We start from the raw sequence: 14,243 nt of genomic DNA on the forward strand, positions 1-14,243 counted from the left end.
AACTTGGCTTCTATTCAAACATTCCTCTTACAATCTTGATTGACCACAAGTGCTTTCAGTGCACTCTACAATCAGTATGTAAATCTGGAATGTTAAGAATCAGTCTAGAGCTTAAGTGCAGTGTGTTCTGGAAAATATATGGCACCTGTTGATGCAAATAGAGCTGGGAGAGGAATGCTGAAACTCTTTAAATTTCCTAGTCTTAGTGAATTTCATTTAAATGTAAGAATTGTATCTGTTTGCATAATTATCATATACATAGAAGTATCTAAGTATAGATTTACATTTGCAGTTGCTACAGCTGAATATGCAATACCTGACAAAAGATTAAAGTTAGGATGCATTTTAATCTTTGCAAGAAAATATCTTTCTCAAAAATGGCAGTGCATTTCCTCCTTATATGTAATCAAAGTACATGAATCATTTTCAAGACAAACTATTGCTTCAAAGAATTGCTTTTTTTTTGGTCTATTAATGAGAAGTTAAGCCTTTTCTCTCCTGTAGCTGAAACATTCCAGAAGAGGGTATGAAAGAAATATCAATAGCTTTTTCCAAGGTAGATAAATATCAGGACTGTGCTCCTCCAGCATTCATTCATTTACACCAGACATTATAAACATCTTTAGTTCCTATGTCAGGGCTATTTCATTATCTAAGGACAGGAAAAGTCACTTCAACTTTACTACAGTAATTTAAGAATGTGTTAACTCTCTATATATATTCTACATTCTGATCTATTCTACAATCTGATTGATATGTGTATTCTACAACCTGATTTCCCTGGCTGTGTTCCTTAATTTTTTTATGACATAGTCATGCTAAATGTGACACTACTAATAACAATAATAATACTTTCTTCAGGTGGAGCCAGGGAGAGATCCTTGAATTTAAAAAAGGGTAAAGTTTCAAAATAAATGTGACTCTGAGAAATTATGATGACACTAGTAATTCCCCAGTTGCCTTTGTAATATATGAGGTTTAATCTGTTTATTTATTTATTTATTTTCCTTCTGAGATATTGCATGATGCCTCAGTTAACTCAGTGCCTTAGTGTTTCTAAAGCCAAGGGCCCTAATGTTGCTGAGGCAGGGTTTTCCAGATATTCCATATTTTCTATTACAACTGCTTATGGTGTTATTGTGGGACGATTGTTCTCATGGCCTTGCACCTGCCAACCTGATTGTGCTGCTTCAGATGATTTTCATGGGAGCAGCTACACTTCTGTATCATCCCATCGCCCCAGTTCCCCAAAACAGCACGTGACAAAGTAATAATGACTTAAGTACTTGATAACTATCTATTAATACATGTACACAGAAGGTTAGTGACTTATCAGTGAAGCACCATTGTTAACATACTCCTTGCAGCACGTAGCATCATTAAAGGGAGCAAGCAATAACTAGTTTGAGCAGGTCCAAAAGAAAATTGTATAGTGGTGGAACCATGGCAAAAATCATCATCACCATGAGCAGTGTTGGGATCCTCATGGCTATCCAGTGGTTACATTGGAAAGACACTCTCACCACTCCTGTTGTAGAAAGCTCATGAGGGAGTCCTTACAGACTTCGAAGCATGGCACGTGTTTTCTGTTTCTTGGTACTAGTGTCTTGAAGAAAGGGTAGGAAAGCAAACTCTCTGATCTCTGCACTTGATTGCTTGTTTGGTGAAGGATCTAGTGAATAGTGCTTTTTAATTGTTCTTCTAAATCACTCTATGAATAGTTTTTTTGTGATTTCCCCACATAAACACAGGTCTGTTTCTATATTGTGTTAATTGTTGGCTTTTGTGTTATAACAGAAGTACATAAAGTTGAGCCTTGTTTCTGTGAGGTAAATGTTCTCACTTATTAGAGGCTGAAATCCAACAACAGGATAGTAGGATAGTCTTTGAGACTACCCCTGCTCCCTCACAATAGCTTAGGGAATATTAGTTATCTTCTGGAACTGGCACTGGTGAACAGTATTGAGTAAAAGGGAATCTGCTGATTAGTTCTCCTATTAAAATGATTTATTAGTTAATGAATGTCTTTTAGAGTTTTTAACTGCCATTAAGACTGAGGAAGCCACTTTAGCTGTGGTTAGGTATCTGTTGTATATTCTAATTACAAAAAGTAATTTATGTCTTTGGACAAAAAATTATGTCAACAAACTATGTATGTGATCCAAATAAAAGAAATGCAAACTGACTAGACCTTTCACAGATGATGAAATTGCAATTGGATACGTGGTGATTTGAAAGCAAATATCTTCAGAGAGCAAAGTAAAAGCCATCTGTTTTCTCAGCTAAAGAAAGCATGATGAAAATTTAGGTTTGACAAGTTTTTATTTGTATAAAAGGGATGTTTATATGTGTAAAGGGGGATCAAATTGGATGCTATCTATATAATTTTCTTAGGTTAGAAAGATCTAGATACTGTGATGAGTCTTCCTTTTATAGGGGTGATTATGTGCAGTTAGTACGGATGTTTATAATTCTACATGCTATTGCCCTTAACAGGATAGGGAGTGCTAAAGAAGTAGAACGACCAATAAGTGCAACAAAGCTCATCTATATATTCTGAGGTTCTTTTAATCTACAAGTGCGCCATTTAGGATGCCTCATGCAAGATGACTTGAAAAGCCAAAATAATGTCTTTATGTCAAATAAAAATCCTAGATCAACTTCAGAGCTTCATTCCTTCCAAAGTATTACAAGTAAATGTAATGACATTTGACAGTATTGGCATTTTTTATATGACTTCTTTTGGCTAACTCAGCATTCTGAAGAAATAAATAGTGTTTTCCCTTTGTAATTGAAAGGGTTAAATAGTACCAATTCATTACCACTCACAAAAGGATTTATTTTGTTCTCATAAATCAGTTTTATTCCACATTTTTATTATTCCCTTGGGTCAGCTGCTCCAATTGAAATCAATACAAGTGCAAGTGACACAATCAATCTAGATATTTGATTATGGATTTGAAAGTCCCAGTTCTGCTCTGTGTGTTTAGCTAGTCTCCTTCTGATAGTATCCCTGGAGAATGGCAAATTCTTATTGGCATCCATGAATTATGGGCATAGATTCAGAAACCAGATACTGTGATGATCTCCATTTATGTACAACTGCAGCAAGAGAAAGCAGGCTCTAACCATAAAAAAAACCGAACTTGAAGATTTTAAAGCTAGTTGTTTCTGAACTTCTTTCAGTATGTAAAATCTCTTTCAAAATTATAAAATCACATCATTTCCCAATAAAATCTCTCAAACAAAATGGATTGAATCCGTAGTTATCTACTCTACCTTCAATTTAACATCACAAGTACAGAAAGCATTTTTGTTATTTGACGTCTTCCTGTCTTTTATACACAATGTGATGTTATACTGCTTGCAGTGCTACTGTTTCCAGTGCTAAACTGTTTTGGGACATTAAAGAGATGCGCACTGTTCATTCAGGAGCTCCCAGAGATATTGTGCCTTCACTAGAATGATACAAAATAAACAGTGGACTCAACTGAAAAGAAAAATAAAAACAAGAACACAGCAAAACAAACAAAAACTGACCACACGTCACCAATATTTTCATAGAATCATAAAATCTTTTGATTTGGAAGGGACCTTTAAAGGTTGTCTAGTCCAACTCCCCAGCAATGGATAGGGATGTTTTTTGTTGAAAAGAGGAATATGGAGTCTAAGTAGAGAAAATTCTTCATTTGGTTAAGATAACAATTGAAAAGCAGTTAATTATTACAGTTCTTAGGTAAAAAAAAAGTCACCAAAAATATAGAGGGAATACTTTTAGTTGTTAATGCTATGGTGGAACTGATGGAAAATCACATTTTGTACTCTGAATACTAGTGGACAAAAGAATGAGGTTACAAAAGAGCAAGCATGCACATTCACAGAATTTTCCTCAGAAAAAAAAAAAAATGGTGCCAGAAAGACAGGAAAGGTAAAGGCAGAATCCAGTGCTCAGTGAAGGGGAGATGAGTGGAATGATGGGGAAGGGGATAAAAAAGTGTGATCTTTTAGTTTTGTTTTCCTATAATGATATTTTCTTCTGTGACCTAAGATAAGATGCTTATACTCTGCTTACTCACACGTACCTAAAGCAGGGCAGTACATATTTGTAAGTTTTTGTGCTAGTTAACCAAGCAAGCTTTGAAAATTCTCTAGGTCAGCACATGAACCTTTCCTTGACCTGGATGTTTTTCTACTGTTATTTGTTAAGTACTCTTCTATAGTGCAGAAAGTCTAAATATCATGAAGCAATATATTCTTTAATACAACCCTAAAAAGGGTCACCAGAACCTGTGTGAACATAGTGGAAACAGTAGAGATTGGTGGTAATATTTTAGAACGTGATATGAAACCTTGAACTTGTACGTTATCTCCAAAAACTCTTTTGCCGTGTACTGTCACACAATATGTAATGCCCTTTTGTGACTGTGGCCTCATATTATTTTGAAATAGAAAGAAAATAAAGAACAAAAGTAATAGATGTCTGTGATCATTCTACAGTATTTTTACCTTTCGGGTTGAAATCTCTACGTTTCACAAATTAATGGTACTGTAATTTTGCTGATGAATCTGGGGGCAAGATAAGCTGTCATTGAATTTCTAAGGATACTGCATCACATGTAGGAAGAGGTAGAAATTTCTTGTTTTGCAAAGGTTCGGTTGTTCAAGTCCCAAACGAACAAATGCTAGGGAAGCTGATTTTTGTCCCTGTATTTTCTGTAGGATGACAGCTAGCTCTTGATGATCAAGGAAAGGAAAATGCATGGGCATTCAGTGAAAAAAATGGTCAAACTCTTTGTTTTCTGATGTCAGCACTCTAGTTTTGTCAGTGTGCTTTTGATGTAGACTGGTTGTGTTTAAGCTTAAATCAGTTAAGACTTACAATTGCGATGGTCAGAGTATTCAGTTGTTTGGAAAAGATTGCCTATGCATATGAAACACTAGTTTTTGCAGTTCAATACAATAGGAAGCAGCAGCTCAAGTTTTTGGCCTTTTCCATAAAAAACACTAATTGATCCAGATGAGAAGAATACCCTTAGAAGTGGCAATTTCGGGGAAAAAAACTAGTTTTAAAATGTGGGATGAATGTATTTAGTTTATATTATCTCATTTTTCATCACAGCCTTTGTCATGAGAATGGTTTCATGTCGTACCATTTTCTGCACTTCTTACAACCTTTGTCACATGAATAAGATATCAGAACGCTAATGACTAATATACAGTATTCTGTGTCTGCTGATACTATACTGTACTACTATGACCTTTGCAATATTATGTATTCTGATTGGCTGTCCGTTTCACCTCTTCCCCACAAGTTAATAAGGCTGTAAAAAGGAAAGAACTTGAAATGGCCAGCCAGTCAAATTACAGAATATTGAAAAGGTCAGAGCAGTACGGCACACAGAAAAAAATTACGGAATATATGAGGCATTAAAATTCTTGTGACAATGATTATAACAAGAATGGAAAAGGATACCCATTTATGTTATTTCAATCTAGTGAACCCCAAAGGATGATGGACCCTGGACAGCAGTAATTTACGCACCAACAACCCACAGGAGCTTTATTCACTTATTTACTGTAGCACGCAGAAACAGAAATGCACATCTGCACGGGAGCCCACTTTCAACTGTCCACACAAAACAAGAATGAACCTTCAAATGCAGATAGTCACCATTGAGGGTGCTGTGTGAACCTTAGCACTTTTAAGCATTTTTTTTTTATGGAATACATAGTTTTGTATCATTATAACATAAGAATATCTTATTACTCAATTTTGTTTCAAGTATACATAGTTTTCAAGTAAGTGGATATTTGTTAATCTCAATTTCTTCAATTGGATAATATTTTCTTAAACATTAGGATACTTTCATCTGTCATTAACTAGGAACCAACTGGTGAAAACACGTTATTTTTTCTCAAATACCAGACTTAAGCTGAATAAATCCTTCAGAAATATGGGGAAAATATGAAGAGTCAGTCCTGTGATCAAGGAGTCTGTTACTAGAACAGTGATTCAGAAAATATGAAGTGATGCTGAAGTATGAGGCAGACAAAGGAGCATGAGGAAGCCTTTTGTGTCTGTAAATGGTTCAGTCTTTCCTGAGAGGCTATAGGGAATAGTGGCTCTGAACTTCCTTTGATGTGAATACTTTTTTTTGGTAAAGGTGTTTAGCTGCTGAATTTTTGAAGGACGTGATGAGCCAGGAGTTTATCTTCTGCCACCTTGGTTAGGCTGTCCCTTGTTAACTGTGTCTTTGGGAGCTCTTTCTTGTTGGGGTGCTCAAGGCAGGAGACATGAGGCAAAAATGTGCAGGAACAAAAAGATATTCTGGGAGGAATCCATTTGTACAAAGTAAAACAATGTCACTTAGGGTGAGAGACTGTTGCTCTTTAGGTCTGCAGCAGTTTCGTTGGTAGGCTGAAGTGGGGATCAGTGAGCAGGGTGGAGAGAAGTATATACATGAAAAATGGAAAAAAAGAGGTCTCATCTACTTATACTCTCAAATAGGTCCACACTGGAGCAGTCTAGGCAGGAGTGGCACAGAGTGATATGACAGGGTTATCGCTGTATCATTTTCTGTCAGGCTGAACCCATGTGTCTGCATTTTCCAGCCCACTGAAAGTAAAGTTTAAGCAGTGAGAAGTGGCAAAGCTGCATATTGCAAGTCATCCTCAGCAAGACCTGCATTTTAAAAATGTTCTAATATTTCACTTGCCAGTAGCATTAAGGTGCTTGGCTGGCAATGGATATAAAATGCCTTTTCTCTGTGTAAAATTCAGTTTGGGAAACTTGAAGCACTCCTCAGTTTTCTATCAGAAGTATAAAAAATTGTGAATTGCCATGTTGTCTAGCTCATTGTAACTCTGCAAGTTCATTTTTGAGCTGAATAAAATGGTTATGTAATTACATACTTCTCCTAATTATTGAGTAATTATATACTTCTTATAATTGCCAAGTAATCACTCTGCTATAACTAGAATTTAATGTTACAACTAATTGTATAATTACTGTATATTAATGTTGTTATCCAGGCAGCTCGGAATAGTGTTATCCTTATAATTCTTTTTTTTCTGTTACTTTAAACTGTGTTTTTTAAAAGGATGTATAGTTCAGCATTGGAAGATAATGGTGGAATATGAATATCAGAAGTACATGTTTTAATTTTGGGCTCAAGTTGGTGAGAATAAATATATTAACATGTTCAAATGCGCTGCAGATAGAAAAGGTTGAATTTTCTTATGAAATGGCACATGAATTGCAGTTAGGAAACCTACATTTACACTTGAGGTTTGAATTTGCCCTATGAGCCTTTTTCTGCACAACTGGATATTTAACTTTTCTATACATTGTAAAACATTTTAAAAATACACCTCTTTTCACAGCCTGAAGAGTCTGCATTTCACATCACTGGAACCTTAAGGATGCACGTGTCAGTTGGTCATTTGTATTGTTGTTAGTAAAATAATAGGTGCATATAGCAGTCATGTTGTTGGGTGGATGTCAGTCATTGTGTGTCACAGATTGCATGGTGATGCACAGGAAAAATGTGATAAAAGATGGGAGAAAAGTGCTTTATTGGATTGTTCCTATTCTGAGAACACATTCAGGGACAGTTTCACCAAGATGCCTGAAGAGTGTTTGGTAGACATTTTAAGAAATGACATCAGGTAAAGCAGCTGCATTTTTTTCTAGTTTTGGCTGAATAGACAATGCATAAATAATCTCAGACAAAATCACCTTTGCCAAATTGATATCTCTGTATATGGCATGTTCAAAAGTTGATTGCTCTTCTTGCATGATAAGGAGCTTTGTCTCCCTTGTTATTTGTAAAATAAACAGACTAAGGCTAATGCAAAATTTGTTGAACTCCAAAATAAATCCATCAGATTTCATGAAACGATTCTAGATTCACACTACTGTATTCTGAGCAGTGATGCTAAGGCAATCCAGGAAGAAAGTGAGCAATGAGGAAGTAAACAGTAGAATCATTTCCCTCCCCCAAAAAGTTAGAATTAGCTTGCCACACTTTAGCAACAGAATAAGTGAAGCACTGTAAAATTCTGGGAAGATCACAGTAATAGAGTGGCTTGGACTTCTACGCTAAGTGAATCACAGACTGCTCGTCAAGACTGGAGGAAAGTAAAGGTCACTCATATATGGTAAAGTGAAATGTGAGAATGACAAAAATGTACTGCACATAGACGTTTAAGGGAATGTTACAGAAATATGGAAAATTTGAATAACTGCTTCGGGTTTAATTTCAGTTTTAACATTGAATATTTGAATATATTTGAAACTTCGAATATATAAGGTAAATTTAAAAATTAAACAAAAATTGCATGTTTCTTTTAAGTTTTATCTTATTTAGATTTTGTAGGGGACTCAGACTTGAATATTTAATCTTCTGCCCATGATAATGCTTTAATTTTAGATATTTTTAATATATATATTCTGCTTAATCTTACTCTGTACCTGTGGTTTCAAAAACTTCTGAGATTCTGCTGATGTTTGTAATGCAAAATTACCATTGACTTTGATATAAGAGCTCTCCATATAATGATTGATAGTAGTAATTATGTTAATCTTTTATATAGCACTTTTATTGTGCAAAATATTGGGTAATCTTTAAATGAGCCCAGTTTTGATGTCTCGTATGTGAGTGAAATCTTTATTTAGCCAAAAAGAGTTATTATTTGAAAAATATGTATTTTTTATTTTCCAGTTTTTCTTATAGGTTATTCTGGGAAATTATGTTATTTTTTATGGGGTTGAATATTTGTATAGCTTAAGTCTGAGGTATTGAAAGTGTTGTAGAGGACAGATAGTGGTGTCAACAGACAGTCTTGAATACTTATGTCCCTGTTTTATCTTTGAGTGGATTGCTGGAAAATATAGACTTATTGCAGAAAAGTAGTAGTTATTCTTATGTATACAATGGAGTTAGCTTATATTAGCTGATGAACTCCTAATGTTAAGTGCATTTTTAGTGAATTCAAGAAGTTGAATAAGTCTTTCATAGACACAAGAACTGGAATTAACATTTTACTGATCCTGACCAGTTTGCATCTACATTTCTCACACAGCTGCTCAAGAACACAAGTCATTTCTGAAAACTGGCTTCTGTTTGCATCATATAGCATGTATATGTAGCAGTCAGCTTCACAATTGCATGGTTGTTTCTTTTGTTTTTCAACTTGTATGAATACTATGTTCCCAATTTTTTCCTCGTTTTGCTAACGGTATTTATTCTTCAGGTAAGTCATTTTTGGTGTTCTTGACATCAAAATCAAATTTTTATTTCAGTAGAAGTTTTGCTCCTTAAAGAACAGCAAAGCATATCAGATGCAAGACCTAACATTTTGTTCTTCCTTCACATTTTTTTTCTTTCTGAACAGCTAATGCTAATTATTCTGTTGTCAATGGCACTCGAATGTTATACAGCAGCAACGAATCCAATGTATGGGTACCCATTGAAGGACTGATTCCATTTTCTAACTACACAGTACAAGTGAATGCTTCCAACAGCCAGAGCAGCTTGATAAGTGATGCTATAACAATCATCATGCCTCCGGGAGGTAAGTATGAAAAAGTATTGGTTCTGTGTATGTAACATTTACGACAATAACTCTGTTAAACGAAACATTATTTATTATTACAACTGAGGACTGAAAGCTCAGAAGAATATGTTTGCATTAGTTCTTAGTGACAAAATTGTTCTTTTCAGCTTCAAATTTATTGCATTACTCAATTGAAAAAGATGAAAAATGAAAACAGGTAATTGCATAGTTCACATATTAGTTAAGAAGAGCATCGTATGACTTTTTTTTGTGAATAGTGTTGGATTCCATCATGGGGGATAACCTAAGCTGAGAATGTAGAGGGAGTCTTCTGCATTTTGCAATCTGGTGTAACCTTAAGAAAGACAATTGCAGTGTGCTGGTTCACAATGAATTACAGTCTAAACAACTTTGAATGTTATCTTCTACATATATATCAGAATTAAGCAAATACTCTCTCTATACTCTGTATGTACATTAGTTTTTTAAATGAAAGCTTCAATTTGCAGCAGATGTATATTTGTTCCTTCTGTGTTCTCTTTTCATGGACATCCTAATGAACTAGCATTGATTGAAGAAATACCAGTAGAAGCAGTGAAGTGATTTTGAATCATAAAATGAGAGCTCGGTTAAGCTTGGTCTTTAGAGATGTGTAGATGTGCTGAGCAGAAATAATGTACCATTTGGAAGTAAAAGGAAGCAAGCAAAGACAATAATAACAAAAAACAAACAAACAAAAAACCTCCACAAAAATAATAAAATTTCAAAAAAATATGACTACTCTTGAAACAGTTTCCTTTCAAAAGAGAGATTGATTTGGGGGCAAAGAGGAAGTCCTGAAAAAATGAATAAGAAAAATGTAGAGTTTGCATGACGTTTCTGAACAGGATGGAAAAGATTAAGTGCCAGCACATTCTGTATTTTTCAAATCTGTTTATTAAATTATGCGTATTGTTAACAAATACACATCTATCATAAAAACAGGTATGAATTATACTGATTAGTTAAAACTGTGCTTAATCCTAATGTTTCTGTTCAGTTCTGCATGAATAAAAAGCAGAATTTGATAGTGAAAATTTTACCAAATGAAAAGGTAGAGGATCTTTAAAGATGGACAAGGATGTGCGCAAGTTTATGACAGCCATTACGACATACTTTCTTTCATCATTAGATTGTTGTTGATTACAATTAGAAAACTTATAGCTTTGAAATTATCTTTTTTATGACCTTGTGGTAGTTTAAAAGCAATACCTCATTGATTAAATAGGTTTTAGTTCATGCTTCCTTTTTGTTAATGATCTGAAAACATATTATCCTGATTTACACATAGAATCATGCTGAAAAGCATGTGGCATTCACTAGGATATGTGTGTTTAAGTAGAATTAAATTAGCGGTGAGAGTTATTAAAGAAATCTTCCATACTATTGTCCAGTGGACTGTGATCTGTAGTGAAATGAATAGTAAATGAGGCAAGACATATGAGAGAAGGAATCTCACATACTCTACATCCTCATTATTCGTATACATATGTGCAGGTGCACATACGTATTTCTAGGACATTGTATGCTTATTTTACAACATTTATTATAAAAACTTTGAATGCCATACAGTTTAAAAGCATTGTATATTATGATGAAAAGGACAAGATTATTTATACTGAAGTTACTGCATTTTTTTTTAATTTTCTTTTTTTTTTTTTCAATATACATTTATTTTGTTTCATTTTTTAATGTAATATATTACACACGTAACATAATGGACACATAATGTCTTTGCCTGATTGAATATGTCTTAATTTCTCATCAGGGTGATTTCCTGTGCTTAAAGTCAATGTTTAAACACATCTTAGAAAGAAAGAATACATTTCATCTAAGCTCTTGACTAAAATTGCAGTGCAAGTTCAAGAGTTCTTGGAAAGATTAAAAAAATAAAAACCAAATCCAAATGTTAATCTATAAATATGAAACTTTCTTTTGACCCTTACCCTGTCGTGGTCTGGAGTTACTAATGGGGTTAGGATTTCAACTCTTAATGGGTCTTGGTGCATTAGTGTTTTGTATGCATGGAATTCAGCATTCAGTTTAATAAGTGGTTGACATTGGTGATGTCCCTTAATTTGCTTAAATCTAATTGGCTCTTTTATCAGTCAAACCTGTATGGATTGGCAATTGATCAGAAAGGGTCAGCCATGACTGTGCATGTACTTAAATGCTGGATCCACCAGTTAAAGTCACTGTTGCATAATAAGAAGCTGAAATCATGAGAACAAATGATCTTCGGTGTTAATAGGCAAAAGAAAGCAGAGAAGTTTTTCAGGATGTTCAAGTTCAGAACAAAGGCATTATGGAGTATATAAATTTTAAATACACTGCTTTTTGCCTCAAGACTTAGAGAGTTTTTTTCCGGATGAACTGAAATCTCTGAAACTGTCTTTGTTACATCAAAGAACTGCATAGAAAGCTAAAAGAGATGGAAGAAGGATAAAAGGGCATAGTTTAAAATGATTAGTGACAAATTTCATCCCACATAGGTAGAAATATATTTTTTTGAGTTTTACACTTTTTCCAAAAAGAATAAATTTGCTCTATTTATCTTGTCCTAAACTGCTTTGGTAGAAGTTGTAAAAGATAATGTACTAGCCAATGCTCCACGTTAATTTGAGGATGCCAGGCATTAAAAGATCTGAGAACAAATCATTTTAGTATAACGTAATTAGGTAAATGAATAGAAATGATACAGAGGATGTAGAACTGCAAAAATCTTGGAGAAAATGTTTTATACAGAACACTTGGTTATACATTTTTCTCATTAATCATTGTTGTTTCTGATGCAATGGCACAGAGAGGACCCAGAGAATTTGGAATTACTTTATAGTAAGTGATAGTAAGCTAACAGAAATGAAAGTTGCAATCACTACTGGTAAGACCTTGTTAACTCCATTTGTTCCCAGCCACTGACCGCAGGAAAAAATTAAAAATGAAAAAGTAGTGTGGAAGGGAATGAGAAGCCTTGCATGCAGAAATGAAGAAGAGGTTGTTTTGTTGAGAAATAGGAGTGAAGAGAGAGCGAAGAGAGTCAGGCTGCTAACCAGATGAGGGGCAGGAAAGTAGAGGCTAAGCCAACACCAATAGGAAAAGAAAGCACAGGAAAGGATTGCATTCCCAAATGATAGGAGGCATGAAACTTGTTGTGGGCAATCATTTCATCTTCTGTTGCAGAGAATTGTCTCTGTGAGGTAACCTGTATTGAGTATTACCATCAATAAACTATGATGCTTCCTCATCTGTAGAGAATAACTTAGTGCTGATATATGTTCCTATTCCCTAAATAATATGTAAAAGAGAAGATATGGGAAAACAAAAAAGTGCCTAGTGAAGTGTCTTTTTAATCTCTGCCATAATTTATGTTGCTGTTTTATTTCCTCTGTCCGTGATTTGTACAACATAGTGATGTCTGGCTGTGAAAGACAGCCGCTTTTTCCTTGGACTCATAATCATCTGCCCTTTGCTGGTCAAAGGTTTGTAGCCAGGATGCTGCTTGCCTCTGCCTACAAGCTCAAGCTTCTCAGAATCAGAAAGTGAGCCTACAGATTTATTACTGTTGGTGTTCGCTCACCATCTACCGAAAATGGCATCCTGCAGGCAAAGAATTTCAGCTACTGTTAGTTTAGGTAGCAGCATCTCTGAGTCTGGATATTGAACTGCATCATATGGTCATTGATCTAATCATGCAAGCAAAGAACCACATCATATACTTTATATTCACACCTGCAAACATTTGCTCATGGAAGTTAGTCACTGGAGCCAACATGCCTCCTTAGATGAATAATCAGTAAATAAATTGAAGTCCAGAAATATTTAGGAAGAAAAATCAAACCTGTGCATGCTAAAATTTTTCCTGTGAGATGCATTTGTTTTTCGATTCCCTCAGGATCACAAATATTCACAGTCATACCAGAAATCTTGTTTTAAGGAATTTCCCAGGTTTTGGATATTTCTCAAACATTTCTTATTTTTTCTCATTTCTCTCCTTTACTCTATTCCTCCCCCACTCCTTCTCCCTGTAGGCATAGAATAATAGCCAACAGGATTCTTTTTCTTCTGTATCTTCTGTTTCGTTTTAATTTTTCATTTCTTTCATTCTCTTCTGTCACTTCTTTTACAGTAGTAAAAACAGAAATGAAAAAGTGAAAAAAAATGAAAGGTAGCACAGGGGAAAAAAAGATTGTGGCAGGCATCACAATGATAGAAAAAAAAAGTTAGAAATTTCAAAATTCTCAAACTTGTGATCTTTCTGTATCTGCAGACTAATATAATCTGTGATTTTTTTTTTATAAGAAACAAGAAATGTTTTTAAAAGAATTAGTTACAAACAAGTTTGTGGAAGATGTTAACAGAAAGTTCTGTATGAAAAATTTGTAGCCATTTATTTTCTAGAGGTAGTTTAAGGAGAGAGCTGGATAGAGTAGGGAGGGGGAAAGAGCTGCCCTACATCTCTCATCAGTGACCTAGCTAATTAAAGAATGTCAGTGACAAGCTGTGTAAATTCTGTTCTAGTTCCTCTTGTCCAGAAAGATGATTTCATGGGGATATAAGGGTAGGATTGCAAAAGTGCTTGTGAGTAAAACTGGGAGTTGCTCTAATGAAACAATAATTCTTCTCTAATCTCTGCAGTATTGATCTGA

At 34.6% G+C, this 14,243-nt stretch overlaps 1 protein-coding gene across 1 annotated transcript in view; it reads left to right on the forward strand.

Moving 5' to 3' along the window:
• USH2A (usherin) overlaps positions 1-14,243 on the forward strand; it is a 354,043-nt gene that overhangs the window by 197,849 nt on the left and 141,951 nt on the right. The window contains exon 37 of the mRNA XM_065744176.1: positions 9,397-9,576. Coding sequence (XP_065600248.1) covers positions 9,397-9,576 — 180 coding nt within the window. The remainder of the gene's footprint in view (positions 1-9,396; positions 9,577-14,243) is intronic.

The sequence above is a fragment of the Cyrtonyx montezumae genome, unplaced genomic scaffold, assembly GCF_038088225.1.
Source record: "Cyrtonyx montezumae isolate F1298 unplaced genomic scaffold, pur_monq_1.0 scaffold_0, whole genome shotgun sequence".
NCBI classification, from domain to species: domain Eukaryota; kingdom Metazoa; phylum Chordata; class Aves; order Galliformes; family Odontophoridae; genus Cyrtonyx; species Cyrtonyx montezumae.